Source organism: Thamnophis elegans, chromosome 11, assembly GCF_009769535.1.
Source record: "Thamnophis elegans isolate rThaEle1 chromosome 11, rThaEle1.pri, whole genome shotgun sequence".
Lineage (NCBI taxonomy): Eukaryota > Metazoa > Chordata > Lepidosauria > Squamata > Colubridae > Thamnophis > Thamnophis elegans.
In genome coordinates this window covers 6436094-6464070 of record NC_045551.1, presented here as the reverse complement: position 1 = coordinate 6464070, position 27977 = coordinate 6436094, and the positions used below count along the sequence as shown (strand labels likewise).

The following is a 27977-nucleotide window of genomic DNA, read 5'->3' as shown; positions in this document are numbered from 1 at the left end:
TAAATCAGGGGAGCTGTTCTGAACATTACTTCCCTTTAAAAATATGCTTTCTTTTTTTAAAGTTCCTTTTCATAAAGATTTATTGTTCTGGATTGTTATTGTCTTATTTGTAAATGAAGTGTTCTGCAGCACACCTCTTGTGTAGGTGTGAGCATCTGGTGAGATTTTTTTTAAAAAAGTGCTAAAATATGGCACACCATTTTTTTTTAAAAGCATTTTTCTTTTAGCTTAAACGGGTTAGGAATCTACACAGGACCGTCACAGTGCTCTTCTAAAGTAGAAGAGTCCCAGTAGAATGTATTCCTTGTTCCTACACAACAATATAGATGAATAATTTCATATAACCTTGTTGTGATGTCATACGAGAGCTGGGGAGAAAGTTGTTTCATGAAAAATAAGTGACATTGACCCAGTAGTTCAAGGAGAGATCTTTTTACTTTAAAAGAGCAACTAGTGTGTATTCAAATAATTTTGCAGATGATTTCTATGAATTATTTTTGTTCGTAATTACTGTTTGGTCGCCACAATGTAAAAAGATGTGGAGACTCTAGAAAGAGTGCAGAGAAGAGCAACAAAGATGATTAGGGGACTGGAGGCTAAAGCATATAAAGAACAGTTGCAGGAACTGGGTATGTCTAGTTTAATTAAAAGAAGGACTAGAGGAGACATGATAGCAGTGTTCCAATATCTCAGGGGTTGCCACAAAGAAGAGGGAGTCAAACTATTCTCCAAAGCATCTGAGGATGGAACAAGACGCAATGAGTGGAAGCTAATCACGGAGAGAAGCAATTTAGAAATAAGGAGAAATTTCCTGACAGTTAGAACAATTAATCAGTGGAACAACACAATCTCTTCTGTAGATGTGGCCTGCTTTGTGGGAGTGGCTTGCTGGCCATGTGACCAGGTGGGAGTGGCTTGCCAGCCATGTGACTGGGTGGGAGTGCCTTGCCAGCCATGTGACTGGGTGGGCGTGGCCAACTTGTAAAATGTGGTGAAACTCATTTAACAACGCTCTTGCTTAGCAACCAAAATGTTGGCTCAGAAACTCTGGCATTTGAAGCATGCAGGTCTTAAAGCTGTCAAGTTTCAAGACCCTTGCACCCCTAACCCTTTAGAAAAAAAATCCCAGGGGTGTTCAAACTTGACAGCTTTAAGACTTGTGGACTTCAACTCCCAGAATTTCTCCTCTCGCTCTTCATCTTGATGATGTGCGGACGGGCGGGAGGGAGGGAGCTGGAACCGGTTCTAAACAGCACTGTAGATTTGTAGATTCTATAGAAGAGGTTAGAACTGGCAGGAACCCTTCGGGCCTTTCATAAAGTTCTTAAACCCTGGTCTGGCTTTTCTCTCAGGAAAGGGATGAGATTGTAGATTGAATGCATTTGTGGGTTGATGGGTTTATTTTTGGCAACCATGTTATGTTTTATGTATTTTATTTAATTCCATTGTTTATTGCATTGATGTTTTTATTGAATTAGCCACCCAGAATCACATATATGAAATGGGCACCCATATAAATCCAGGAAATAAATGAATAAATGAATGGATGTATGGATGGATGAATACAATTTGAAACTGAATTTGGAAAAGATATAATTGCTAAATCCAAAGGTGTGACTTCAGGATTTAGAATATCTGCTTGTTCTCAATAAGATTGAATTTCCTATGAAAAAGAAAGTTTGTAATCTGGGTCTCAATCTGAACACTCCATGGCTGCTGGATTATTCAGTCAATTTATCTGACTTCCTTAATTTCATTAATATATAGGAACACCCATCTTCCAAAAACACCAAAAAAGAAACAGAGTACAAAAGGATATTAGTAATAACACCTTTAAAAATCAATTAATTAAAAATGGAAATAAAGACAGATGGACATTTTTTATTTATTCTTATCCCAGTTTTATATATATATATATATATATATATATATATATATATATATATATATATATATATATATATATATATATATATATACACACATACATACATACATACATACATACATACATACATACATACATACATACATATATATATATATATATATATATATATATATATATATATATATATAATTCAGGGCAGCAAACATACTCTTTCCTCCTATTTTCTCCATAATCTTAATCCTGTACAGTGGGTTGGGCTGAGAGTGATTGGCCCAAAGTCACCCGGCCAGCTTTCATGTTTAAGGTGGTACTAGAAGTCACAGTCTCCCCATTTCTACGGCTATTTTCTTAACCACTAAACCAAACTAATAGACATTTATCCGCAGGAAGATTTGGTGCCTTAATCAACATTAGTCAAACTCAATGTCTTGTAATAACAATTGCAATAGTGCAAAACTATTCCTGGAAATTTCAATAGCAAGTATAAAGTGGATGTGCTTTAACACAATTTTGAACTTGGTTTATGGTTTATGGTTTATTTATTTGTATGCCGCCCTTTTCCCTGGGGGACTCAGGGCGGCTCACAATACGAAGGGAAAAGGGGAAAACAAACTTTTACACGTACGACAATACATAATTAAAAAAACACAACATTCATACCATTCGGGCGGGTTACAATCTTAGCCCCAGGCCTGACGGGATAGCCAGATCCTGAGGGCTGTGCGGAAGGTCTGGAGGGTGGTGAGGGTACGAATCTCCACGGGGAGATCATTCCAAAGGGTCGGAGCTGCCACTGAGAAGGCCCTCCTCTGTGTGGTTGCCAATCGACATTGGCCAGCAGATGGAACTCGGAGGAGGCCCAATCGGTGAGATCTGATAGGTTGTGTGGAGGTAATTGGCAGTAGGCGGTCTCTCAAGTACCCAGATCCACTACCATGGAGGGCTTTATGAGTGACAAGTAGCACCTTGAAGCGTATCCGGAGATCGACAGGTAGCCAGTGCAGCTCGCGGAGGATAGGTGTTATGTGGGTGAAACGAGGTGCACCCACAATCGCTCGCGCGGCTGCATTCTGGACTAGCTGAAGTCGCCGAATACTCCTCAAGGGCAGCCCCATGTAGAGCACGTTGCAGTATTCCAGCCTAGAGGTCACAAGGGCACGAGTGACTGTTGTGAGAGCCTCCCGGCTCAGGTAGGGGCGCAACTGGTGCACCAGGCGAACCTGGGCAAATGCCCCCCTGGTCACAGCTGACAAATGGTGTTCAAAAGTCAGACGTGGGTCCAGGAGGACTCCCAAGTTGCGAACCCTGTCTGTGGGGTGTAATATTTGACCCCCCCCCCAGCCTGAGAGATGGACTACTTACCAAATTGGTGGGAGGGAAACACAACAGCCACTCGGTCTTATCTGGGTTGAGCACGAGTTTGTTGGCCCTCATCCAGGCCCTAACGGCTTCAAGTCCCTGGTTCATCACGTCCACCGCTTCATTGAGTTGGCACGGGGCGGACAGATACAACTGGGTATCGTCCGCATACTGATGGTATTTTATCCCGTGCCGCTGAATGATCTCACCCAGTGGTTTCATGTAGATGTTAAAAAGTAGGGGGGACAAGACCGAACCCTGCGGCACCCCACATGTTAGGGGCCTAGGGGTCGATCTCTGCCCTCCAACTAACACCGACTGCAACCTGTCCGAGAGGTAAGAGGAGAACCACCGCAAAACGGTGCCTCCCACCCCCACCTCCCGCAGTCGTCGCAGAAGGATACCATGGTCGATGGTATCGAAAGCCGCTGAGAGGTCAAGGAGAACCAGGATGGAGGCATAGCCTCCATCCCTGGCTCTCCAGAGATCATCGGTCAATGCGACCAAAGCGGTTTCTGTGCTGTAGCCAGGCCTGAAGCCGGACTGGAATGGGTCAAGATAGTTAGCTTCCTCCAAGGACCGTTGGAGCTGAAAGGCCACCACCTTCTCAACAACCTTCCCCACAAAGGGGAGGTTGGAGACTGGACGATAATTGTTAAGAACGGGTGGATCCAAAGATGGTTTCTTCAGGAGGGGCCTCACCACCGCCGCTTTTAGTGCAGGGGGGAAGACCCCCTTCCGAAGGGAGGCGGTAACAACCGCCTGGATCCAGCCCCGTGTCACCTCCCCGCTGTTAACAACCAGCCAGGAGGGGCACGGGTCCAGTACACATGTGGAGGCACTCACAGCTCTCATGGCCTTGTCCACATCCCCCGGGGCCACATCCTGAAACTCAACCCAGTGATGGTCAATCAGATTATCCCCCTGTGCCTCGGCTGGATCTGCAAAATCGGAGTCCAACTCCGACCGAATATGAAATTATGAGTTAGTACTTAGGTCGGTCCAAGTAGCTATTCAGAAACTCTGGCATTGAAGCATGCAAGTCTTAAAGCTGTCAAGTTACAAGATCCTTGCCAGTGGTGGGTTTCAAAAAAAATTGGAACCTCTTCTGTGGGTGTGGCCTGCTTTCCGGGTCCACTGGTGGAACCTCTTCTAACCGGTTCAGTAGATTTGACGAACTGGTTCTACCGAATAGGTGCGAACTGGTAGGAACCCACCTCTGCGTTGCTGGCTGAGAGAGAGTGACTGGAATTGAGAAGCGAAACTAGAATTCACAGACTTCTAGTTTATAGTCTGGGACTTTAACCACTACCTCAAACTTGACTGAAACATCTCATTAACCATTAGACCAAACTGGGCCAAAACATAATTTGAAATGTCACCTATTGAAATCAGAATTATGCTTTATGTATATTAGTAACTGCTAATTTTTAAAATTTTAAAAGATTGTTTTCCTTACCAAATCCCCCAAAGTTTGTGTTTTCAGAAATCTTGCATAGGGTTATGCTATGGAATGACATTCTTTTGGTACTCTTATTCTGTGCCTCCAATATTTTTATGCTCTTATTACCAATATAACTATTATTTATATTTTGTTTTGGAAGCCACTTTAAAGTTTCTGACGTTAGAACTCAAAAGGTATAGTTCTAAGCAGAATACATGATGCTTTCTTCTCCCTTGATTGAGATACTTCAGCCTAAGGTAGCAATAGCACTTAGACTCAGTGAAGAAATTCAATTTATTTTACTACCGGTTCTGGGGGCGTGGCTTGGTGGGCGTGGCAGGGGAAGGATACTGCAAAATCTCCATTCCCTCCCGACTCCTGGGGGAAGGATATTGCAAAATCTCCATTCCCACCCCACTCTGGGACCAGCCATAGGTGGTATTTGCTGGTTCTCAAAACTACCCCAAATTTCTGCTACTGGTTCTCCAGACCCTGTCAGAACCTGTAGAATCAAGGTGGTGCAGTGGTTAAATGCAGCACTGCAGGCTACTTCAGCTGACTGCAGTTCTGCAGTTCGGCTATTCAAATCTCACCGGCTCAGGGTTGACTCAGCCTTCCATCCTTCCGAGGTGGGTAAAATGAGGACCTGGATTGTTGTTGGGGAAAATATGCTGACTCCGTAAACCGCTTAGAGAGGGCTGAAAGCCCTATGAAGCGGTATATAAGTCTAACTGCTATTGCTATTGCTATTGCTGAATTTCGCTCCTGCTTAGATTTATATACTGCTTCACAGTGTTTTTACAGCCCTCTCTAAGCGATCTACAGAGTCAGCATATTGCCCTACAACAATCTGGGTCCTCATTATTCCCACCTCACAAGGATGGAAGGCTGAGTCAACCTTGAGCCTGTTGAGATTTGATCTGTCAAATTGCCGGCAGCCAGCAGGCAGCAGAAATAGCCTGCAATACTGCAGTTTAACCACTGCTTAGAAACCCTTTGAAAGAGATTAAATTTTTGATTCTTTAAAGCTGCCCTGGGAACCTCAAATGTTTAAATATGTTACTCTGTTCCATTGGAATAATTTCATTTTAAGCTTATTTTGTGCTGCTTTATTTTCTTACACCCCCCCCCCTCATTTTTATTAATCCTCTTTCCCCTATTTCTATGGATATGAGAACTGAGAAGTGTTTGCTTCACTAAAGTTCAAGAAAACTAGGCTACTGAATAACCAAACCAATTATAAATCTTTCTATAGAGGAAGTAATGCTGGCTGAAGAGAACAAAAATTCTGGCACATCAGCCTTAGAAGGTAAGGCTCCTTCTCTCTCTCAAAAAATAAACTATTCTCTTCTCTCTAATTGATTCGCAGTAACTTGCTGTCACAGCAGTGGTGGGATTCAAATAATTGACCAACCAGTTCTCTGCCCTAATGACCAGCTGGGTAGGCGGGGTTCAGTGATCATGTGATCATATGGGCGTGGCCAAGTCAATGTCACTCAGGTCGATGGGCACTTCACCTTAATTGTTAAAAATGGCAATAAGGGTTAACCGGAGAGACAGTTTGTCTGTAAGCAGGTCAATAAAGATGAGGCTAGAAACAACACTAGAATGTTTCCTTCCTGCCTTCCTTACAGGATTAGCCCTGTAAAGTGGGGAAAAAAACAAAATGAGATTTCTTCCAACAACTGATTCTCCGAACTGCTTAGAAAGTTACCAACCGGTTCTCCCGAATAGGTGCGAACTGGCTGAATCCCACCACTGTACAGTTCATGCATGTTTGTCAGTAGACCATGGGGTGAAACTGCCTGCATGCCTCACATCCAGGTTTTGCTACCTTTCTGTCTATTTATGGAGGCAGCCAAAAGTGGAGAAAGAAGGGAATTTGCAATGGAGAAGCAGCAGGGCATGAATATATGTCTCCTACATGTTTTTTCTTTGTGATCGCCCCCCAATTGTGCTATTTGATCAGGTAAGAGGAATAAAAAAGTCTAGCATCACATGGCAGGTACGTCAAGTGATCCAGGTGCCGGCATACTCAAACATCCCAGATACAGATATTCCAGTATTTCAGTATGAAGTAGACAGTTTTTTTTCCAACAAAAGAAAGTGCTATCTTCTTGGCAAAACTCCAAGTTCAATAAATCTAACACTTTTCTTAGACAAATGTATTGCACATTTTCAGTATATAGTTCAGTATCTTTAAGATATATTTCTCTTTGAAAATTGTTATTAATAATACTTTGGATATCAGATCATACAGAGTGATTGTAGAATAAGCCCAAATTATAAGTGTCCTTTCAGCTTTAGTTTATCTATAGTTGATGTCAGCCATAACAAATATACAAGCACATATATACATTTCCCCTGTCCTGATCATCACACTTCCCAGATTATGGCTTGGCAATAAATCACAGATCTCTGAATACTTCATTATTTTGTTCCACTCCTCAGCTAGATTTTAGAAGAATTAGATATGGGTCAGCTCGATTAGAAATTGTACTGAGACATGGATAATGTTATCTCAGTGAACAATGATAATGGTTTTACAGCCCTGGGGTCATGTCTTCCACCTCCTCCCCTTCCAAATGAATGGATACATGGTACAAGACTTAATGGTTTTGGAAGTAAGCAATTCTTGCATGCTTGCATAGCATTCATCTCTGCCCTGGGAACAACCGGTTCCTAGTTCAACCCTCATAGTGATTTAGAAATTATATCTAAAGCAAAATGTCCAACTTTAATTTTATTAGATATATAACAAAGAATACATACACTAAAATAACAAAAGTATGTGGAGTTAAGTAATATGTATTATATAATATGTATTATATCATAGTGTATATATCCAGTGAAATGTCTACCTTTGTTGGTTCTCATTATAACTGTACTTCCAGGAATAATTCAGTTTCAGCCGCCCGGAGTCCTTCGGGATTGGGTGGCCTATAAATTTATTAAACATTAAACATTTATTAAACAGTTTCTGCTCAGTTATTATAAAGTAAAAGTTAGGAACTGCCCACTGTTACTGCAAAACGTAGAGGTAATATTTACCGGTGTGCTTTTTCATCTCCTTGTTTAGTACTTAGGAGAGCAACTATTAAAAGGAGCCGGACGGAAGCCATGAATCGTGATTCTAGTGATGAGCGTGTGGATATCTCGTCTGTGGGTAAGATGAAGCTAACAATGTATGTCCTTCAGCTGGTTAAGGTATCTCATTCTACTATAATATAATGTTTGTCCCAAATCATGAAACAGCCACATTCAAACAGAAGTGAAGAAACCTAAGATCAGACCTGTAGTAAATAAAGTGGACGATTATGTATTTGCTATACTGCAGCTGCTATACAGTCAACTGGAGATACTACTCCATTTCCATTTTTGTTCCCTATAATGTTTTGTGGATAGAAGGTAGGAAGAAAACCTTTCAAACTGGTAAGGAAAGGCCTTCATGATGGAAGAGACAATGACAGAAAAACTGTGAGCGTTTCAATAATTAAAGTCTATAGTGCATTCTACTAGCTCTCAGCACTTCTTTTTTTTTTTCAAATTTTTTATTTTCCATTTTCATAACATATAATCACATGTATACTATTACATAGCCAATATCCTATTGTATTAAGTAGTAATTACATCAGTTCCTCTTGTCATCAACGCCCAGAAAGATAAAAACCCATTATTAGCTCTTCTGCTCTCCATACACCTCTTTCTTCTACCTCTCTCCTACCTCCTTTCTTCCCTCCATCATCCTTTCCTACTCTGCTTCCCCTTCCTTTCTCCTTCTCCTCTCTCTACATTCCACTCCTCCTTATCCTCCTCATCTTCCCCCCTTACCCTCTCTCCTATCCCTCTCTTCCTATCTTTCTTCTCTCCTCTGTTTCCCACTCTTCCTCTCCTTGGTGTATTTCCGCTTCTGAGCAAACTCCATTCTATGTTGATGGTATTTATGCTTCCATATCAATATACTTAACATATCTTAGTTTTAAAGAAAAAATAAGAGAAGACAGTATACATGTGCGATCATATTACATTAAAATTTAACACCCCTAGTCAAGCCTAATATGCATCCCTCCCTCCCACCCTGCCCCCCAACCCCCCCCAGCCTTCCCTCCCCCGACTTCCCAGAACCCATACACGGTATAAATCTTTAACAAAAACAGTCTAAAATACTTTTTATCTCTATTCTTCATTCCATTGTAGGAACCCCACTTGCTCGATCCAGCATCAAAAGTGCAAAATTGGACGGGGCCTCATACTTCCGACACAAGGAACGCCTCCTGAGGATATCTGTTCGTCACATGGTGAAATCACAGGTCTTCTATTGGCTTGTCCTGGGCATAGTGGCCCTCAACACTGCTTGTGTGGCTATTGTCCATCACAAACAGCCTGTATGGCTTACACACCTCCTAAGTAAGTGATGTTCTGTGTTGTTCATACAACAGTCTTGTAACCGGTTTGAAGCAGAGAACAAGAAACAGTTGCCTAGACCCAACTGCGTTATAAGTAAAAGCGTCTCACCTTCACACAGAGACTGGGCACTATCGAATGGAATTTTGGTGATTGTGGAGTGTAAGCATGTTGTGACTGAAGTTTTGATCAGAATTACATTCCTTTGAGGAAAAGTTCTCATGAGGAAATTCATGAGAGCAGTGATAGATCTCCTCCTTACCTCCACAATTAAGTTAAGGCAAATCCCCAGTTGCATTTACTGGAGAAAATGGTATTGAAGTTTACCTCCCAAAGACCGATAAGATCACACAGATTGGGCCTCCTCCGGGTGCCATCGGCGGGTCAATGTTGGCTGGCGACCCCCCCGGGGGAGGGCCTTCTCTGTTGCTGCCCCGGCCCTATGGAATGATCTCCCCGTAGAGATCCGGACCCTCACTACTCTTCCGGCCTTCTGTAAAGCTACTAAGACCTGGCTCTTCCGGCAGGCCTGGGGCTGTTGATCAGTATCCAGCCCCATTTAAGTGGTATGTATGTTGTGTAATTTTAAATAATTGTATTTCTATTTTTAATTTTTTATATTCCCTTGTTGTCTGTAAGCCACCCAGAGTAGAGTCCCCTGGGTGTGGGCGGCATACAAATGCTAATAAACTTCCAAACTTCCAAACTTCAATGCATAACCAAAAGAAATGCAACCCTATGTGAAAATATCTACATTTTCCTGAATATTGTAATGTCGTTCACAATTTGTTAACGTGTGCAGAATTAATATATTAGAGAAAGTGAAAGGAAAATGCATATATTAGGAAAACATATAGAATGCATTCACATTTTCATTCAGTTTTTAGAATTGTACATTGAAATAGTAATGTTTTGATTATCACTGACCTCATTCCTTTTTAATCTTACTAATCAAATAGGCAACCCCCATTGTTTTGTTGATGGTGTCACAAACTTAATTTGGTAATGGCATCATGGGTGTTTATAAACAAAATGATATAGGCCACAAAAGCACCCCAAATAAATAACAGCCAGAAGAACAAAAGGCCTGGAAACGATAGCAAGTCAGAAGAACAAAATTGTGAAATTATTGATCACTTTTGCAAAAAGCCTAATCTGGAGAAGAATGTTTTGACTCTTGAGATCTGAACACCACAACTGCTAACCCAATCCACTGAATTCCCTACAGCAGATTCTTTGCTTACTACATGAAAAGGCTTCCAAAATATTTGTGGACATCCCATATTACTGCTTGTACATGAAATAAGGGGCAAAATAAGTAACATGCTTCTTACCAATTTTGCTAAAGTAACCTAAGGTGAAGTAAACTAAACTAAAGAAGAACGCTTGAAGGATAGTTAGAGCAGAAATGGACTAACTTATAACTTCTTTAAATACATCACCTGGGCACAACATTTTGAACGATGGATACATGGGAAAAGATATGGGTAAGGAACGTAAAATTTACACAAGCCCAAAACTTGAGAGAGAACTTCTACAAAATGTTTTATAGATGGCACTTAGATCCTAAAAAACTGGCTTGTATGTATCCGAATTTACAACCTAAAGGCTGGAGACGTGATTGTGTTGATGCTACATATTACCATATATGGTGGACTTGCAAAAAGGTTAAAGCATTCTGGATAAAAATATCTTGGATTATGCAAAATATTCTTAAAAAGAGGATAAAGTTTACTCCTCAGTTATTCCTGTTAGGTATAATTACAGACTGTACAGTTATAGAGACTAATATGATTTTGAACCTCACAACGGCAGCAAGACTATTGGTGGCGCAGTACTGGAAGAAGGAAGAATTACCTACTATTCAAGAATGGACACTAAAAGTAACAAACTTAGCAGAGATGGCTAAAATATCAGCATATCTTAAGGACCATTCAGATGAGAAATATCAGCTGGAATGGAGAAGATGGATTGACTATATTCAGAATAAATATGGGACTAAGAAATTCCAGATAGTTTATGAGTGAATGAGCAAGGAAGGACACAATTTGCTTAAAGTTAGCTTTACAAAAGGGAGTTAAATTACAAGTGAGGGATGATGCTAAAGTCTATATTTGCTCTGGGAGGCCAGAGGGGTTGGGGGGGGGGAGTTGGGTTTGGGTGGGGAGGGGAGGCATATATTTGTAAAACTTTTTTTAAAAAAATTCAATTTAAAAAAAGAACACATTCACCATTTATTTTTACTGCAGACATCTGTTTTAATAATATTGAGAGGCTGATTCAAATAAAATATCTTAAATATCTGGTTTGATCGTATAAAACACAACTTGCTTTGTAAGAATACCAGCAGGCAAAAGCTCATCAGCAGAAACTGGGCAATGATCCACTCATGTGCCTTCTAATGTATTCTTGGAAGTTGGATAGAGAAGAATTTTTTTAGCATGTTCCCACATTTATATAAGCTGCAGTCATCGTTGTAAACTAGCGTTCCTGACCAATGTTGTTTGATTGGGTACCCAAGCAGGTAGAGAAATTTGACAATGCCAGCCTGATATTTGAAGGTGTATCGTTCATTTTTATACATTCTCTTTAAAACAAAATAAATGAGACAGAAAGGTAGAACTGGAACTAACCCCACTCGGATGGCTTTCTTTCAGACTATGCAGAGTTTATATTTCTGGGCCTGTTCCTGCTGGAGATGTCCTTGAAGATGTATGGAATGGGACCACGTCTTTATTTCCATTCTTCTTTCAACTGTTTTGACTGTGGGGTAAGCAGGGCAGTAGTATATACTACATACCGAATTTTGGACTGCCGAGCAAATGATAATGAAGGAAATAAGTTAGTTGGAGGAAATGCACTGATGTGAATAAACCCTTATAAATGAATAGGGCAGAGAATGTGGTGCCATTGATGAACAAAGGGAAGTTAGCAATAGCAATAGCAGTTAGACTTATATACCGCTTCATAGGGCTTTCAGCCCTCTCTAAGCGGTTTACAGAGTCAGCATATTGCCCCCAACAACAATCCGGGTCCTCATTTTACCCACCTCGGAAGGATGGAAGGCTGAGTCAACCCTGAGCCGGTGAGATTTGAACAGCCGAACTGCAGAACTGCAGTCAGCTGAAGTAGCCTGCAGTGCTGCATTTAACCACTGTGCCACCTCAGCTCTTTTTAAGTTGGTTAAGAGGAAAGTTTTACTGTAATTTGATTAAACTGGTGGTTATTTGGGTAGTCCGTCTATGCAGTCTACGTATGTCAGAAGGAAGATGTTTCTTCAAACGTATCTTTTAATTGGCTATTAAGCTCTTCCTAAAATAGTGGATTTCTGGGAAAATATCACTGCTACAGGTAAAAGTATAGTGGGAGATAATTTTATTGTACATTGTATCTATTGTAAGAGCCGAGGTGGCGCAATGGTTAGAGTGCAGTACTGGAGGCCACTTCAGCTGACTGCTATCTGCAGTTCGGCGGTTCAAATCTCACCGGCTCAAGATTGACTCAGCCTTCCATCCTTCCGAGGTGGGTGAAATGAGAACCCAGACTGTGGGGGCGATATGCTGACTCTGTAAACCGCTTAGAGAGGGCTGAAAGCCCTATGAAGCAGTATATGTCTAACTGCTATTGCTATTGCTATAGAGCAAGGAATGTCATGGATGGATGGGTGGATGGATATAAAAGAAGCAATGATTTTGCTCACTGGTAATTTCCAGCAGTGGAACCGGGGGGAAAAAATCAGATAAAGAAAAATAATGCATAGTGAGAAAAGAAAAAAAAGAAAGCATTATAAGGAAGTGGTTTCTGATCTTATTGACAATGGTTATAAATTGATCTTTTCTTGTTAAAGTTATATTATAGTTCCCTGCTTTACATATGCTATCCTTTCGAATCATCAATTACAACTTGTAATTGTTGCAGCAATAATCATACATAGAAATAGCAGAACCATTGCTTCTTAAACATTTCTCTCTTGTCCTTACTTTTAAGGGGCAAAATCCGGGAATATCTATATCCAGTCCTAATTGGTTAAAAAATAATTTCTATTCAGAAAATAGTTGGAAGGACAAATCTGTAAGGGGGGAGATTCCAACACAAGCTATTTCGCATTGCTAAGAAGCCGCCATTTTTTACGATTCTTCGAAAAAAGCTCTGATTACTTAATTACCATAAAACCAGCCACTGTGTTGTTTGTATTAGGGTTCGGTAATTTAGTACTTTCCATTGTTTTCAGGTGATGGATTTTGTACAATTTAGAACGCAAAGTAGCTCTAAAACGAATGAAATAAAAATACGTAGCAGGTTCATTGTTGCCATTTGCTTAGTTTCATTGCAAAGTGTAAATTTATGTGTTGGTCTTGTTTGCGCAAGACAGCACCAATGTGTGAAAGAACTTTCGAGGCGGGGAATTGTTTATACTGGTTGAAAGAGACTGTTGGGATTACAGTCGAATATAGTATTCTCAGAGGGCTGCAATTAGGAGACCACTGTATTATTTCAGGACTTCTTCTGCACTTGTTTTCTCTCTTAGGTTACGGTGGGGAGCATCTTTGAAGTAGTTTGGGCTATCTTTAGACCTGGGACCTCTTTTGGGATTAGTGTCTTGCGAGCTCTACGACTTCTACGGATCTTTAAAGTCACAAAGTGAGATTTACTCTACCTGTTTTCTCAGTGTTTTCTCTGACCTTTTCCCCCTGCCTTTTGGATTGTTTGATCGATAGATAATAACTTCCCCCTTTTCCTTTGCCATCCTTAGTGTTAATAATATTGGGCTACCTACCTATTAAAAGCTAAGCAAAAATTTAGAAAACTGTTCTGCCCCCACCCCTCTGTCCGGTAATGAACACAGACACAGGCTTAGCTGTTTACCACTCTTTATTCACAGCAATTATAATCCTATTGGCTGAAAACCCAGACATGACTCACTGGCAAGACGTTGGCAGCAACCCAGACTCTAACAGACACGGGAACACAAGGCAGATCAGACAAGGAGTTCTCCAGATTATTATAATCTCCAGATTATTAAGGACTCCTCCCAAAGTCTCTTCTTATATACTCTCTTGGGAGGGGCCAAGCCACAACCACCTGGGCTTGATTATCTCTTATGAGTCTGTCTCCATAACTGCTGCCTCCGTTTCTCTGCCCTCCGTTGCCTGGCGTAAGGGACAAACTCCCTTTGATCTTGGCCACTGCTCCATGCCTCAGGCGCCTCCTGGTGGCCAACCAGCCTCTCTGGTCCCTGCTCTGAGTCTGAACCCTGCCCAGGGTCCTCCACATCTTCCATAGTAGACTCATAGGGGTCCTGGCTATCGGAGTCCATCAGCAGCTCCAACGGCTCCTGCTGGGCCACAACAGAAAGCTAAAACTGATACAATAACACATAATTCTCCTTAATATACCATACACATTCATGCTCATAAATTTTCCTTTGGAACATAGTGGAAGTTTCAGATGACTGGAAAACAACCATCATGGTTCCAATATTTAAGAAACAGAAAAAGTAGACTCAGGAAACCACAGACCGATCAGCTTGACATCAATACCTGAGAAAATTTTGCAAAACATAATTTAGCAGTGGGTGTGTGAGCATTTAGAAACAAATAAGGTAATTATCAGAATCCAGTATGGATTTGTTAAAAACAGGTCACGTCACCCAAATCCTATTGCTTTCTTTGATGAAGTGGCTAGATTAGTTGACCAAAAGAATGCTGTGAATGTACTACATTTAGTCATTGGGAATTGGTAAGGTAGACCGCAGTCTCCTTCTTGATAAAGTGGAAAAATGTGGGCTGGATGTTCCTGCTATAAGGTGGACTCACAACATAGCTAAACAACTATAGCCAATATGTGATCCTTAATGTACCTCAAGGTTATGCCTTGGACGTAGCACTATTTGACATCTATGACTTAGCTGAGGGAACAGAAGCCATGCTGATAAAATATGAAAGTGATACAAAGTGGGGGGGGGAAAGGTATGCAGGCTCAAGATGCAAAAGGATCTTGAAAAATTTGAACATTGGGTGCTATCCTGCAAATGTTGTTCACTGTTGAAAAATGTAAGATTCTGCATTTAATTAAGAAAAGCCATATCTACAGAACACATACGAGGTTGGTAATATCTGGCTTAGCAATAGTACTTGCAGAAAAGATCTGGGACTCTTGGTATACATTGCAAGTTAAGAATATCCCCGCAATGTATTGCAGCTGCCAAAAAAGCCACTGCGGCATCAATAGAGGTTTAGCATCAAGGTCACAGGGTGTGATTAATCACTCCATGCCACGCCTATCAGGCTACATCTGGAATACTATATACAGTTATTAGTTCTCTGTTCTGACCCCCCTTGTCCCACACCAAAGCACGCCGAGCCAAAGATACTTTACGGAATTTATTAACAGACAGACAGGTCCTTGGCAGCAATCCAGCACAGACAAGCCTTGGCAGCAATCCAGCACAGAGAAGCCTTGGCAGCAATCCAGCCTGCCAAGCTAGTTCTCCAACATTAGTTAATGTATTGACTCCTGCAAAAGGGGTGTGTGCACAAGCATTCCTTTTATAGTCTTGAGAGGAGCCTAATCACCACCAGCTGAGTGCAATTACCTCCTGTAACTGCGTAATTGTTCCTTACGCCTATTAGCTCTCCGGTGCCGGCATTCAGGAACAACTCCCTTGGCTCCTCCCCACTGCTCCAATGCATGATGTCCAGATCACACTCCCTTGGCTCCTCCGCACTGGTCCAAGGCTCAGGCACCTCCTGATGGCCAACCAGCCTCTCTGCACCCTGCTCGGAGTCGGAACCCTGTCCAGGGTCCTCCACATCCTCCAGAGTCGACTCATAGGGCCCCTCGCTGTCGGAGTCTGGTGGCAGCTCCAATGGCTCCTGCTGGGCCACAACAGTTCTCCATAATACAAAAAGATACTGAGGAACTGGAAAAAGTGCACAGAAGACCAACAAAGATGATAAAGGGCTTGGAGGCTAAATCTTGTTATGTTTTGCTTAAAGATGAGAGGATTAAGGGGAGGTATGATATAAGTCTTCTGATACATAAAGGGTTGTCACAGGGGAGAGCTTTAGATATATTCTCCCTAGCTCCTGAGGTTAAGACAAGAACCAGTGGACAGAAGCTTTACAGTGAGAGATACTTGAACTAAATAATTTCCTGATTGTGAGAACTGTTAAGCAATGGAGCAGCCTGCCTGCTACAGCATGGATGTTCCATCACTAGAAGATCTCAAGAAAATACTGGGCAGTGATTTTGGATATCTCCGTGACCGCCTCCTGCAACATACCTCCCAGCGCCCAATAAGATCGCACAGGGTAGGCCTTCTCCGGGTGCCATCGACTGCACAATGTCGTTTGGCAGCTCCTTGAAGGAGAGCCTTCTCTGTAGCATCCCCAGCCCTCTGGAACGATCTACCCCCTGAAATCCGGACCCTCCCCACTCTCTCAGCCTTCCGAAAGTCTGTTAAGACCTGGCTGTTCCGGCAGGCCTGGGGCTGCTGATCTTGATTGACCTTCAGCCCCACTAAGATCGAGTGCATGTTGGGTCTTGTTTTAATTTGCTCTGTCTTATATTTTTAATTTTTAATATCTTCTTTTTTCAACTGTTTTTATGTAAGCCGCCCGGAGTCCCCCGGGATTGGGCGGCATACGAATCCATTAAAATTGAAAATTGAATTGAAATTTGCCAGAATGCTTTGAACATTCCTGCTTTGGGCAAGGAGTTGGACTAGAAGACCTTCAAGGTCTCTTCCAACCCTAGGATGCTTTGATGCTATGGCACAATTCTGGTTACCCAAATAAATCCTGGTGTACCCAAATGAAACAATTGTGTGATGCTTTTGGAAGCAGGGTTATAACAACATCTGGATTTTCCAGGTATTGGGCTTCCTTGAGGAATTTGGTGGTCTCTCTGATGAGTTCTATGAAGTCTATTATCAGCCTGCTCTTCCTCCTTTTCCTCTTCATTGTAGTCTTTGCTCTACTTGGGATGCAGCTTTTCGGTGGCAGGTAAGTCCATAACCAAATAAAGCTTATTTAATATGTCACCCCAAAAATGCTAGATTATTCCAAAAAAGCTCCCACAACATTTTCCAATAATGCGATTTAATGCTTAAGTGCCCTAGGAGAAGCAATTGCTTATGCAAGATATCAGGGCCTAGTTAAATTGATTCTGAAGAAAGATTTTGGAAGATATGCCTTTCTTCTATTTTGCAGATTTACTGCACAAACACAATACTCAGTAGCTGTCACAGAAATGAGCATTCTGACAGTCTTTAAGTTGCTTTTTAAAAAAAATGCTTCAAAGATTCATAGCTCTTACATCTGGGTTTGGAAATTTGTAGACATTGGCAATTTGTTAGAATCCAGAGAAGCGGCAGAAGATTAAGATCTTGCTTTCAATGATAAGGAGATACAATTAAATATCTAAAACAAATAGTGACTGCTTTCCATTGCTCTTCAAAGATAATTCCCGAATCATCTTTTCAGCTATATTATCACTCTATTCTCTTTCCCTGATTCTATTTTTTCTGCCATGCAGGGGCCATTTAGACTATCAGCCCCCTGCAGGAATCCAAATTAAAACATCCCCAGACAATAACTGTCTGGATTTCATGTGAGCAAATTCAGTAAAAGGAAGTCCATCACCATTCTGAAATATAGAATTACAGAAAAAGACCACAAGATTGGACAATTCAACTTTTTGCTCTTGTCTGTGGACTGAATCAGAAAAAAAAAGTCCTAGCATTAATGTTCACATTTGTTTTCTTTTGTTAAACAGATTTAATTTTATGGATGGCACTCCTTCGGCAAATTTCGATACCTTTCCTGCAGCCATCATGACAGTTTTCCAGGTATAACTCTGTGCTTTGCAACCTGGTATTAGAGAAATTAAATCCAACATACAGGCTTTTACTAACTACAGTAGTTTATTTTCAAGAGGAGGGGGGAAGCCACAATATATCAGGAAGCTCCTCAGCGGTGGGTTTCAAAAATTGTTCGAACCTACTCTGTGGGTGTGGCCTCCTTTTTGGGAGTGGCTTGCTGCCCATGTGACCAGATGGGAGTGGCTTGCCGCCCATGTGACCGGATATGAAGATGCCAACGACACCTGTCAGAACCACCTTAAATTACCTCACACACAGCACTGGCATGCATAAGAATAGGATGTAAACTTGTTTTTTAAAAGGCGTCTTTGGTTTGCGTTAAAACAACTTCAACACACGCATGTTCTGATTGCACCACAAACGCAGTAGTCATCCTTACCTTTCCCAGAGGCACTGAGTTTTATAAATATGAGCATGATAGTGTAGAATAATCATATCCAAGGACCAGTGGTGGGTTTCAAAAAATGTTGGAACCTCTTCTGTAGGTGTGGCCGGCTTTCTGGGTCCACTGGTGGAACCTCTTCTAACCGGTTCGGTAGATTTGACGAATCAGTTCTATCAAATAGGTGCGAACTGGTAGGAACCCACCTCTGAAGCTCTTGCTCTAAAAAATGATAATTAAATGTCAAAGTGCTATCCTTTTCTCTTTGTAATGTGTAATTAAATATATTGCATGTCCTGATTTTGTGCATTTTCCCTAATCTTATTGATAATAAGAGTATGAATACTATAGAGAGAACGGAAAGGTATTTTAGAACGATTGGGAGATGTGAGACTGTATCATCAAAAAATCATTTTGGAGGAAATATAAATTTCTCTCTAGAACCAAACTATCAACCCACCTTTCCAAATCTGAAATAACGTGATTAGTTAAGTGTCAATTAACAGATGTGAAATGTTTGAACAAAGGGTCCAAATATAGAGTCTTGTCCCCATCAGTCTGCTTGAAAAAAATGACAAAAAGCACTGGAATTTTACTTCGAAGGATGAAATAAAACATTGTCGCCTGGTTTATAGATCAAGCCTTGTTTAATTGTGGTTGTTGAACAATTCATAATGCCTAGCTGTAGATCACATGCTCTGCAAAGCCAATATCAAATCGCATTACTCCTTAGTAAGATGTGTGAACTAGGTCAATTGCTAGGAAATATTTAAATAAGAGAGAGCAAGGTAATGTTTGGTGCAATTAAAAGTGCAAATTTTAACCTAGTATGAAATATTTATTTGTAATACTTATTTATTATTAAACTTCTATGCCACCCAACTTCAGGCAGCTTAAAGTTATACAATAAAAAACCCTCTTCCCTAAACACTTCCCTAAAAAAACTATATTGAAAAGCTACATCAATTCCAATGTTATTGCCCTTCTGGAAGCAAGACAAAACAGACCTATTCCAGAGGGCTTTTAAAATTTAATTTATTGAAAGAACACCATAAATATGCTTTATAATATTCTTTGTAATGGTTGTTTTATTATATTTTAGGTACTGTATGCTTATACATTTTGTAATTATCTTTGTGCAACATGGAGAATCATTTGATTGTGATGTCTTAGAAATTAAATCAGTTCAACAATCAGTCAGTATTGAGTGGGTACCAAAGCGATATGGACTTTAAGCTAATTGCATAGGACTCAAATACAACTCCCAAGAATGGGCTCAACTCCTTTTTGTGTTTCATTTTCTTTCTGTCAGGCAAAGATAACAATTTTTTAAAAAAAACAAAGTTAGCCTGTACAAAAGCAATTTAATAAAAATGCCCCCTTGATTTAATAGTTAAATAAATTTGAATTGTAAGGGAAAGAACTAGAATTCACATGTGGACAATTTATAATTGGAATAATTTGATCAGACCAGCTGAAAACTTAAACAATATTTTAATTATTTAAATTATGAAATATGTACTGCACTTTATGCTTATGTACACAATTAAAACCGTGACCTGACAAATGCGCCCGACAACAGCGCGCCAACAAAACCGCAGCGATAAAACCACGACATCGACAGCGTGCCCACAAAGGCGCGCTGACAAAAGAGCGCCGACAGAAGCGCGCTTACACTTAACGTAAGGATTAGGGTTAGGGTTAGGGTTAGGGTTACCTTTAGGGTTAGGTTTAGAGCGCGCTTCTGTCGGCGCGCTGTTGTCTGCGTGCTTCTGTGCTCATTCGTCAGCGCGATTTCGAACTTGCAGTTTTCTCCCCACGGTTTCTTCGGGGCGCTTTTGTCGAGCGCGCATTTGTCGGTGAACCATTAAAACTACAGATCATCATACAATAAAAAGGGGAAACTAAGAAGCTTAGTGAACTATTTCTCATCAGAAAATATGATGAGAAACAAAAAAAGTTTTATTTTTGTTGCTCATTTCTTTTAACATTCTACTGAATCAATATTTCTAATCATATGTACGTTTTTCAAGTTATTGTCAAAGTCATCTATAACGAGAATCACCCAGTACAATTCTTCATTCCTTGATAACAATCCACCAATTGATTTTTAACCTTCAACTCCCCGTCCCTACACTGTCTTAGCCTTATTTATATAAAGTCTGGGCATGGGCAACACAGAAATGAAATGAAATGAAGATTTGAGTTCTGAGATGTTCTTATTGTCAAAGTTTCCACTTGTATTTTTAGCTATAAACAACTATAACTGTAAATATAACAACTAATGTATTAATTGTAAGGTATCTGTGGTTAATTTAAAGAAACAAACTCTTCACCTCTGAAAGCTCCCTTGAACTTAGGAGGAGAGGTTGAATAGAAATCAATTCAACTGTTTGTTTAGATATTAACAGGTGAAGATTGGAATGAAGTGATGTACAATGGAATTCGCTCTCAAGGTGGTGTCAGCTCGGGAATGTGGTCATCCATCTACTTCATAGTCCTCACGTTGTTTGGGAATTGTATCCTTCTTAATGTATTGTTTTGAGATATGTTATAACATTTGACTGTAGAAAGTAGTAATGGGAGCACTTCTGTCAAAATCTGTAAGGCTCACCATTAGGGTATCTCCACACTTAACTTTTGCCTGAATTGATTCTATGCCACTATGTTCCCACACTACGTCAGTTGCGCCCCTTCCTGGAATGGGATGCTCTGTGCACAGTCACTCATGCCCTCATCCTTTCTCGCCTGGACTACTGTAATGCTCTCTACATGGGGCTGCCCTTGAAGAGCACCCGGAAGCTTCAACTGGTCCAGAATGCGGCTGCGCGGGTTATCGGGGGGGGCACCTAGGTGCTCCCATGTTACACCCCTTTTAGACGTCCTGAACTGGTTGCCAGTTGTCTTCCGGGTGCGATTCAAGGTACTAATTATGACCTTTAAAGCGCTCCATGGCTTACGCCCAGGATACCTGCGAGACCACCTACTGCCACCGGTAGCCTCCCACTGTCCAGTGCGATCCCACAGAGTTGGCCTCCTCGGGGTGCCATCGGCCAGACAGTGTTGGCTAGCGACCCCCAGGGGGAGAGCCTTCTCTGTGGGAGCGCCTTCCCTCTGGAATGAGCTGCCCCCGGAGCTTCGCATAATCCCCGATCTCCAGTCCTTCCGACGCGCCCTAAAAAGTTGGCTTTTCCAGCAAGCCAGCCTGGCCTGAACAAAACAAATCAAATTAGTGATTACTGTTAATTTTAATTTGAATTCTTTTTTAAAAATGTGTCATTGTCCATTTTAATTGGATTTGGGATATCCTATTTAATTTATTTTTAACTTTTGTATTATGTGTTTCTTTTAATGTTGTACACTGCCCTGAGTCCTTGGGAGAAGGGCGGCATATAAATCTAATAAACCAAACCAAACCAACTATCATCTCCATTCAGCAGAATTCCAATTTCAGTACTCAATATTTTTTATAGTTGAAGTATTAGCACCCCATGCAACTTGAGAGCTCTGTCTCTTGGCTTCTAGAGTCTCCCTACTCTCCTCAAGAAATTACATTACTATACATCAGTGGTTCCCAAACTTGGCAACTTTAAGACTTGTGGACTTCAACTCCCAGAATTCTCCAGCCAGCTCTGCAGAGTTGAAGTCCACAAGTCTTAAAGTTGCCAAGTTTGGGAACCACTGCTATACATCAAACTAGTGCCTCACAGTTGGTTTTGATAGGTCAGCATGTTACTTAACCCTTCATCATTTAAAAAGCATTAGACTCAATACTTGGATGGAGAAGTGGGACAATGGTTGGATTATCTTTTATTGGCCAATTAACTTCCATGATTTTCTCCAAGTTTCAAGGTTGTCACAGTGAGGACACATGCAACTAATTTTAGGCTGTTTCACAGGGTTTGGAAGGTAAAAAGATGGCACGTTCATTTTTGTACCTCTGGGCTTAAAAGTCAGTGAGACATCACTCTTTTTCCCTAGGCCATTTTTTTGATTGAAATTTCTATCCACGTTCTATTTTCTTTTCCCCACTAAATTATTGTTTAGACATGGTTTAGATGAGAAATCTAAAACCCTTTCAACTTGAATAATTAGTAAATGTCTACATGGCAGGTTGATTCTGTATTATTTCCATCTAGCTGCTTTAATGAGAAGTTTCATTCACCCCTCAACTATTCTAGATACCCTACTTAATGTATTCTTGGCCATCGCTGTGGACAACCTAGCCAATGCACAGGAACTGACAAAGGTAATAAAATGTTGTAGCATTAACAATCTACTGTATCTTAATAATAAAGAAGTCAATGTATTCTTAATCGTGATTGTATCATTTTGATAAGATGTAGTCTCAAGCCTGATTTATCAAACTTACATTTTAAGGAGACGGAATGTCAAGAGCTTAAACTTGGCATGTGGAGCGTTAATATAAAACAAAGGATCTTTTTCAGTCAATGCAAGGAGATTTTTTTATCAGTATAGCAATAGCAATAGCAGTTAGACTTATATACCGCTTCATAGGGCTTTCAGCCCTCTCTAAGCGGTTTACAGAGTCAGCATATCGCCCCCACAGTCTGGGTCCTCATTTCAACCACCTCGGAAGGATGGAAGGCTGAGTCAACCTTGAGCCGGTGAGATTTGAACCGCCGAACTGCAGATAGCAATCAGCTGAAGTGGCCTGCAGTACTGCACTCTAACCACTGTGCCACCTCGGCGCAGTATTAAGGAGTCTTATTCTGCTCAAGCATATTTGGAATTTAGTTTAGTAATAATGACTTTAAGAATTACAGAATAACAGAGTTGGAAGGGATCTTGAAGGCCTTCTAGCTCAATCCCCTGCTCAGACAGAACATCCTATACCGTTTCAGATAAATGGTTGTTCAACCTTTTCTTTAAAATCTCCACACTCACAACTGCTGGAGGCAAGTTGTGCCATTGATTAACTGTTCTAACTGTCAGGAAATTTCTCCTCAGTTCTAGGTTGTTTCTCTCCTAGATTAATTTCCATTCATTGCCCTTTCTTCAGGTGTGTTTTTTTATTTCACATAGAAAATTTTTATTTTCCATTTTCATAGCATATAATCACATGTATACTATTACATAGTCAATATCATGTTGTATTATTAAGTAATTACATCAATTCATCTTACCATCAACTACCAAAGGAAAAAAACCCAGTTATTGGCTCTTCTTCTCTTCATACACCATATTTATACCTTATACGACACTTTCTTCCCCCTCTCTCCTCCCCCTTTCTACATCCTTTCCTCCCTCCATCATTTTCTACTCTACTTCCCCTGCCTTTCTCCTTCTCCTCTCTCCCCTTACCACTCCTCCTTGTACACTTCATCTTCCCCCCTCACCCTCTCTCCTGTCCCTCTCTTCCTATCTTTCTTCTCTCCTCTGCTTCCCACTCTTCTACATCCTTTCTTCCCTCCATCATTTTCTACTCTACTTCCCCTTCCTTTCTCCTTCTCCTCTCTCCCCTTACCACTCCTCCTTATACACCTCATCTTCCCCCCTCACCCTCTCTCCTGTCCCTCTCTTCCTATCTTTCTTCTCTCCTCTGCTTCCCACTCTTCTACATCCTTTCTTCCCTCCATCATTTTCTACTCTACTTCCCCTTCCTTTCTCCTTCTCCTCTCTCCCCTTACCACTCCTCCTTATACACCTCATCTTCCCCCCTCACCCTCTCTCCTGTCCCTCTCTTCCTATCTTTCTTCTCTCCTCTGCTTCCCACTCTTCCTCTCATTCACTTGGTGTATTTCAGCTTCTGAGCAAACTCCCTTTTGTGTTGATGGTATTTATAATTCCATTTCAATATACATAAAAAAGAAAAAATAGCGCTATACATGTACAATCATATTACCTTAAAATCCAACACCCCTCCTCCAATTTAGTAAACTCCGCTCCCTCCCCCCCTCCCCCAACCCCCCCAATCTCCCCCCCTGTCTTCCCAGAACCAATCCAAGGTATAAATCTGTAACAAAAACAGTTTAAAATATACTTAAAGAGAAAGTAGAAAATTAATAACGTCTTTGAATTAAGCTTAGCTCCTCCCTGTCCTGTCTTCAGGTGTTTTGAAGAATAAGCTGACCCTCTTTTCTAGAAGAGGGAGAAGACATCACTTCTCCTGGCTTTTCATCCTTCTGTAGTTGTTATCACCTTAACAGATTTCAAAACAATAAAAATAGTCCAATTAAAAGAAGAGAATTGCACAATAAAGAGGCAAGCAAAAAATGAGAGAGTAAGAAATGCTAATTAAATTGGCAACAAAAATGTTTTAAACTTCTCAAGGACAGGTACCCATCACAAATGAGACCATATCTTTAGAATCTGCCTTCTCATTTTCTTAAAGTCCTATTACTTATTATTTTCTCCACTGATTTTATTTGAAAAGCTTTTGCCAATTTCTTCCATAAATAGGCAAAACCTCTTTTCAGTTCAGCTAGGCTTACATTCTTCCCATTCAGATTACTTAGTTTACAGATATAATCATTCTTTCCCATTAGTCATCAGAGTTTATTATAGTTATCTCTTTAATAGCTCAGTATCACAAATCTCACTCATTTTTCTCCAGTTTGCCTGTTGATACTTGTGCAATTATTAAATTACAGTTATAAATTGGAATCATGCCTAGATGAGTTTCACTAGAAATTGTTGCTTATGATCCATGTTATTAGAAAATACGTAGTGAGTCAGTTAAGAAACTGTGACCACTGCTGCTTTCATAATGGTGTTTTGGTAGAAATAGAAATAGACCATGTCATAACTCTAATTTCTAGTCCAGTTGCATTAATCACTTGTAGTATATGGATGTTAAGCAGACCTTCTATTACAGACAAATCTCTGTCACAGTCAATAGGAATGAAACAGAACATAATAATCTATTTTTTTTTTATTTCCCTCTGGGGTCAGATAAATATGCATCTCTAAATGTGTATAAGTAATTCATTAAAATATTATTTATTATCCCTGTTTATTATTCAAATTTATACTCCACCACAGTGAATCAGTAAATATTTAAAACTGTAAAAAAAGGATAAAGTAAACATCTTTAAAAGAAGATTGGATAGCCATTTGTCTGCAATAAGGCAGGGGGTTGGACTAGAAGACCTCCAAGGTCCATTCCAGTCTTATGATTCTCTGATTTAGTGATTTAAACTGGTGTACATTGGAAATGAGCTGTAAATACATGTTTTGGGGCTCATGGTACAATATCATAGTCTTCTGCATTGCCCCAAATCTGACTTGGAATGGCTCCTACATAAAACATCATCTGCAAGCTACTTTGAAGAGTTTGGAGGATGAGCAGAATATAGTTTTATTGTTATAAACCATAGAAATTTTATAGATAAAATCCACATGCAAGGGCATCAGCCGTTTATATTCAAGGACTACAGGTCACTTTCTACTTCCTGTAAAATCTCACTGCATTTTACAAGGAAATCCCCATTTCAACTGTTTTTGCTACTTTTGTTATTAAATTTATTTACTTCTCATTTCATAGTTTGAGGCATCCCTGTGACCCATTAAGCCAGGAGATGGATTGTAATTTTGAATCAACTGAATGGGGAAAGCATTATTTTATATGTACATTCAAATCAAATAATCAAATATCCTTATTACAGTGTTTGACCAGTCTTTTTTTTTATTGAAGAGTTTTAATAAATTTTACAAATATTTCCCCTTCCCCTTCCATCCCTCCACCCCAACCCTACCCCCCCTCCAACCCTCCCTCCTCCCAACCTCCCAGAACAAAATACAGGGTATAAACATTTAACAATCATACACTAACATAAGCTAACTAACTATAACATCCTACCTCCCTCTTGTACTTTAACTCCCCTTTTATTAAGCCAAATTTAGATAAGTTATAACATTCCTTGTTCATTCATAAGCTAATTGAAATTTCTTAGTTCGATATTTATTTTGAATGTAGTCAATCCATCTTCTCCATTCCAGCTTGTATTTCTCATCTGAATAGTCCTTCAAATATGCTGAAATTTTGGCCATCTCTGCTGAGTTTACTACTTTTAACGTCCATTCTTGAATAGTAGGCAATTCTTCCTTCTTCTAGTACTGCGCCACCAACAATCTTGCTGCCGTTGTTAAGTTCAGAAACAAATTAGTCTCTATAACTGTACAATCTGTAATTATACCTAGCAAGAACAGCTGGGGAGTGAACTTTATCCTCTTTTTAAGAATATTTTGAATAATCCACCATATTTTTATCCAAAATGCTTTAACTTTTTTACAAGTCCACCATATATGATAATACGTAGCGTCAACACAATCACATCTCCAACATTTGGACTGTAAATAGTGTTTGACCAGTCTTGATAATGCACATTTTTTGGCTTGGGTAGCAATATTAAGATACTCTGAGTTGATTGTAGGAAAAGTGGATATAAGAGTAAAAATGAATAATGGCAGCTATTATAATTTTACAAATATATTGTCCAATAGAGACCCAAACTGCCACTGCTAAGCAATATAATCCTAAAGCAAAGTATCACACTACCATTCTGCTTTACGACAGCAATTTTGGCAGTTCTGGTTGCCTTCAGTAGGTAAATCACCATTAAGCAAGAACATCCCATAACTGCCTTTTGCAATGTCCTCCTGGCTTCCTCATTGAATCTGCTTGATGGAAGCTGGCAAAGAAGATCTTCAATGATGAAAACATGATCGTGGGATGCTCTAATGTCTTAATTGTGACTTGGATGCTAAGGGCTCAGGTCACAATCACGAGACTGCGGGGACATGGTAATGGCTTGAACTCCAAGGAGGGGTCATAAGTACCACTCGTGCAGTGGTGGGATTCAGCCAGTTCGCACCTATTTGGGAGAACTGGTTGGTAACTTTCTAAGCAGTTCAGAGAACCGATTGTTGAAAGAAATCTCCTTTTGTTTTTTTCCACTTTACAGGGTTAATCCTGTAAGGAAGGCAGGAAGGAAACATTCTGGTGTTGTTTCTAGCCTAATCTTTATTGCCCTGCTTACATAAACTGCCTCTCCGGTTAACCCTTATTACATTGTAACAGCTAATGCGAAGCGCCCATCAACCTGAGTGACCTTGAGTTGGCCACGCCCACACAGTCACAGGACCACTGAGCCCCACCTACCCAGATAGTCATTAGGGCAGAGAACCGGTTGTTAAATTATTTGAATCCCACCACTGCACTCGTTCTGCACCATTGCAACTTTGAAAAGTCACTGAATTGAGTGTTTATAAGGACTACCTGTAGATTGGATATATGTTTTATAGATCTTTGAAGCGTTGCAGAAATCTCAGTAAATGGTTTCCTAGTAGGAAGGCTTATGTACAGCCTGGGCCTATCATACAAGGGGCTGAAGCCCAGGCATTTTTCTCACCCGTGATCTCAAGCATATTTAAAGGTAGTGCAAACCTCACTGTTGCAACTTGGAATAATTATGTAAGTCATTCATTCAAAGCATGCAACTTGTTCTTCTATTTAACCAGTGCCTTTGTCTTTTCTTTAGGATGAGCAGGAGGAAGAAGAGGCTTTCAATCAAAAGCATGCTCTGCAGAAAGCCAAAGAAGTCAGTCCAATGTCTGCTCCCAACATGCCTGCTATAGAGTGAGTTGCCAG

At 40.4% G+C, this 27977-nt stretch overlaps 1 protein-coding gene across 1 annotated transcript in view; it reads left to right on the top strand.

Moving 5' to 3' along the window:
- CACNA1E (calcium voltage-gated channel subunit alpha1 E) overlaps positions 1–27977 on the top strand; it is a 351045-nt gene that overhangs the window by 194707 nt on the left and 128361 nt on the right. Inside the window, exons 9-18 of the mRNA XM_032226797.1 lie at positions 5950–6003; positions 7774–7860; positions 8892–9101; positions 11756–11868; positions 13627–13739; positions 16973–17104; positions 17877–17949; positions 20766–20883; positions 22546–22613; positions 27868–27965. Of these exons, the coding sequence (XP_032082688.1) occupies positions 5950–6003; positions 7774–7860; positions 8892–9101; positions 11756–11868; positions 13627–13739; positions 16973–17104; positions 17877–17949; positions 20766–20883; positions 22546–22613; positions 27868–27965 (1066 nt within the window). The remainder of the gene's footprint in view (positions 1–5949; positions 6004–7773; positions 7861–8891; positions 9102–11755; positions 11869–13626; positions 13740–16972; positions 17105–17876; positions 17950–20765; positions 20884–22545; positions 22614–27867; positions 27966–27977) is intronic.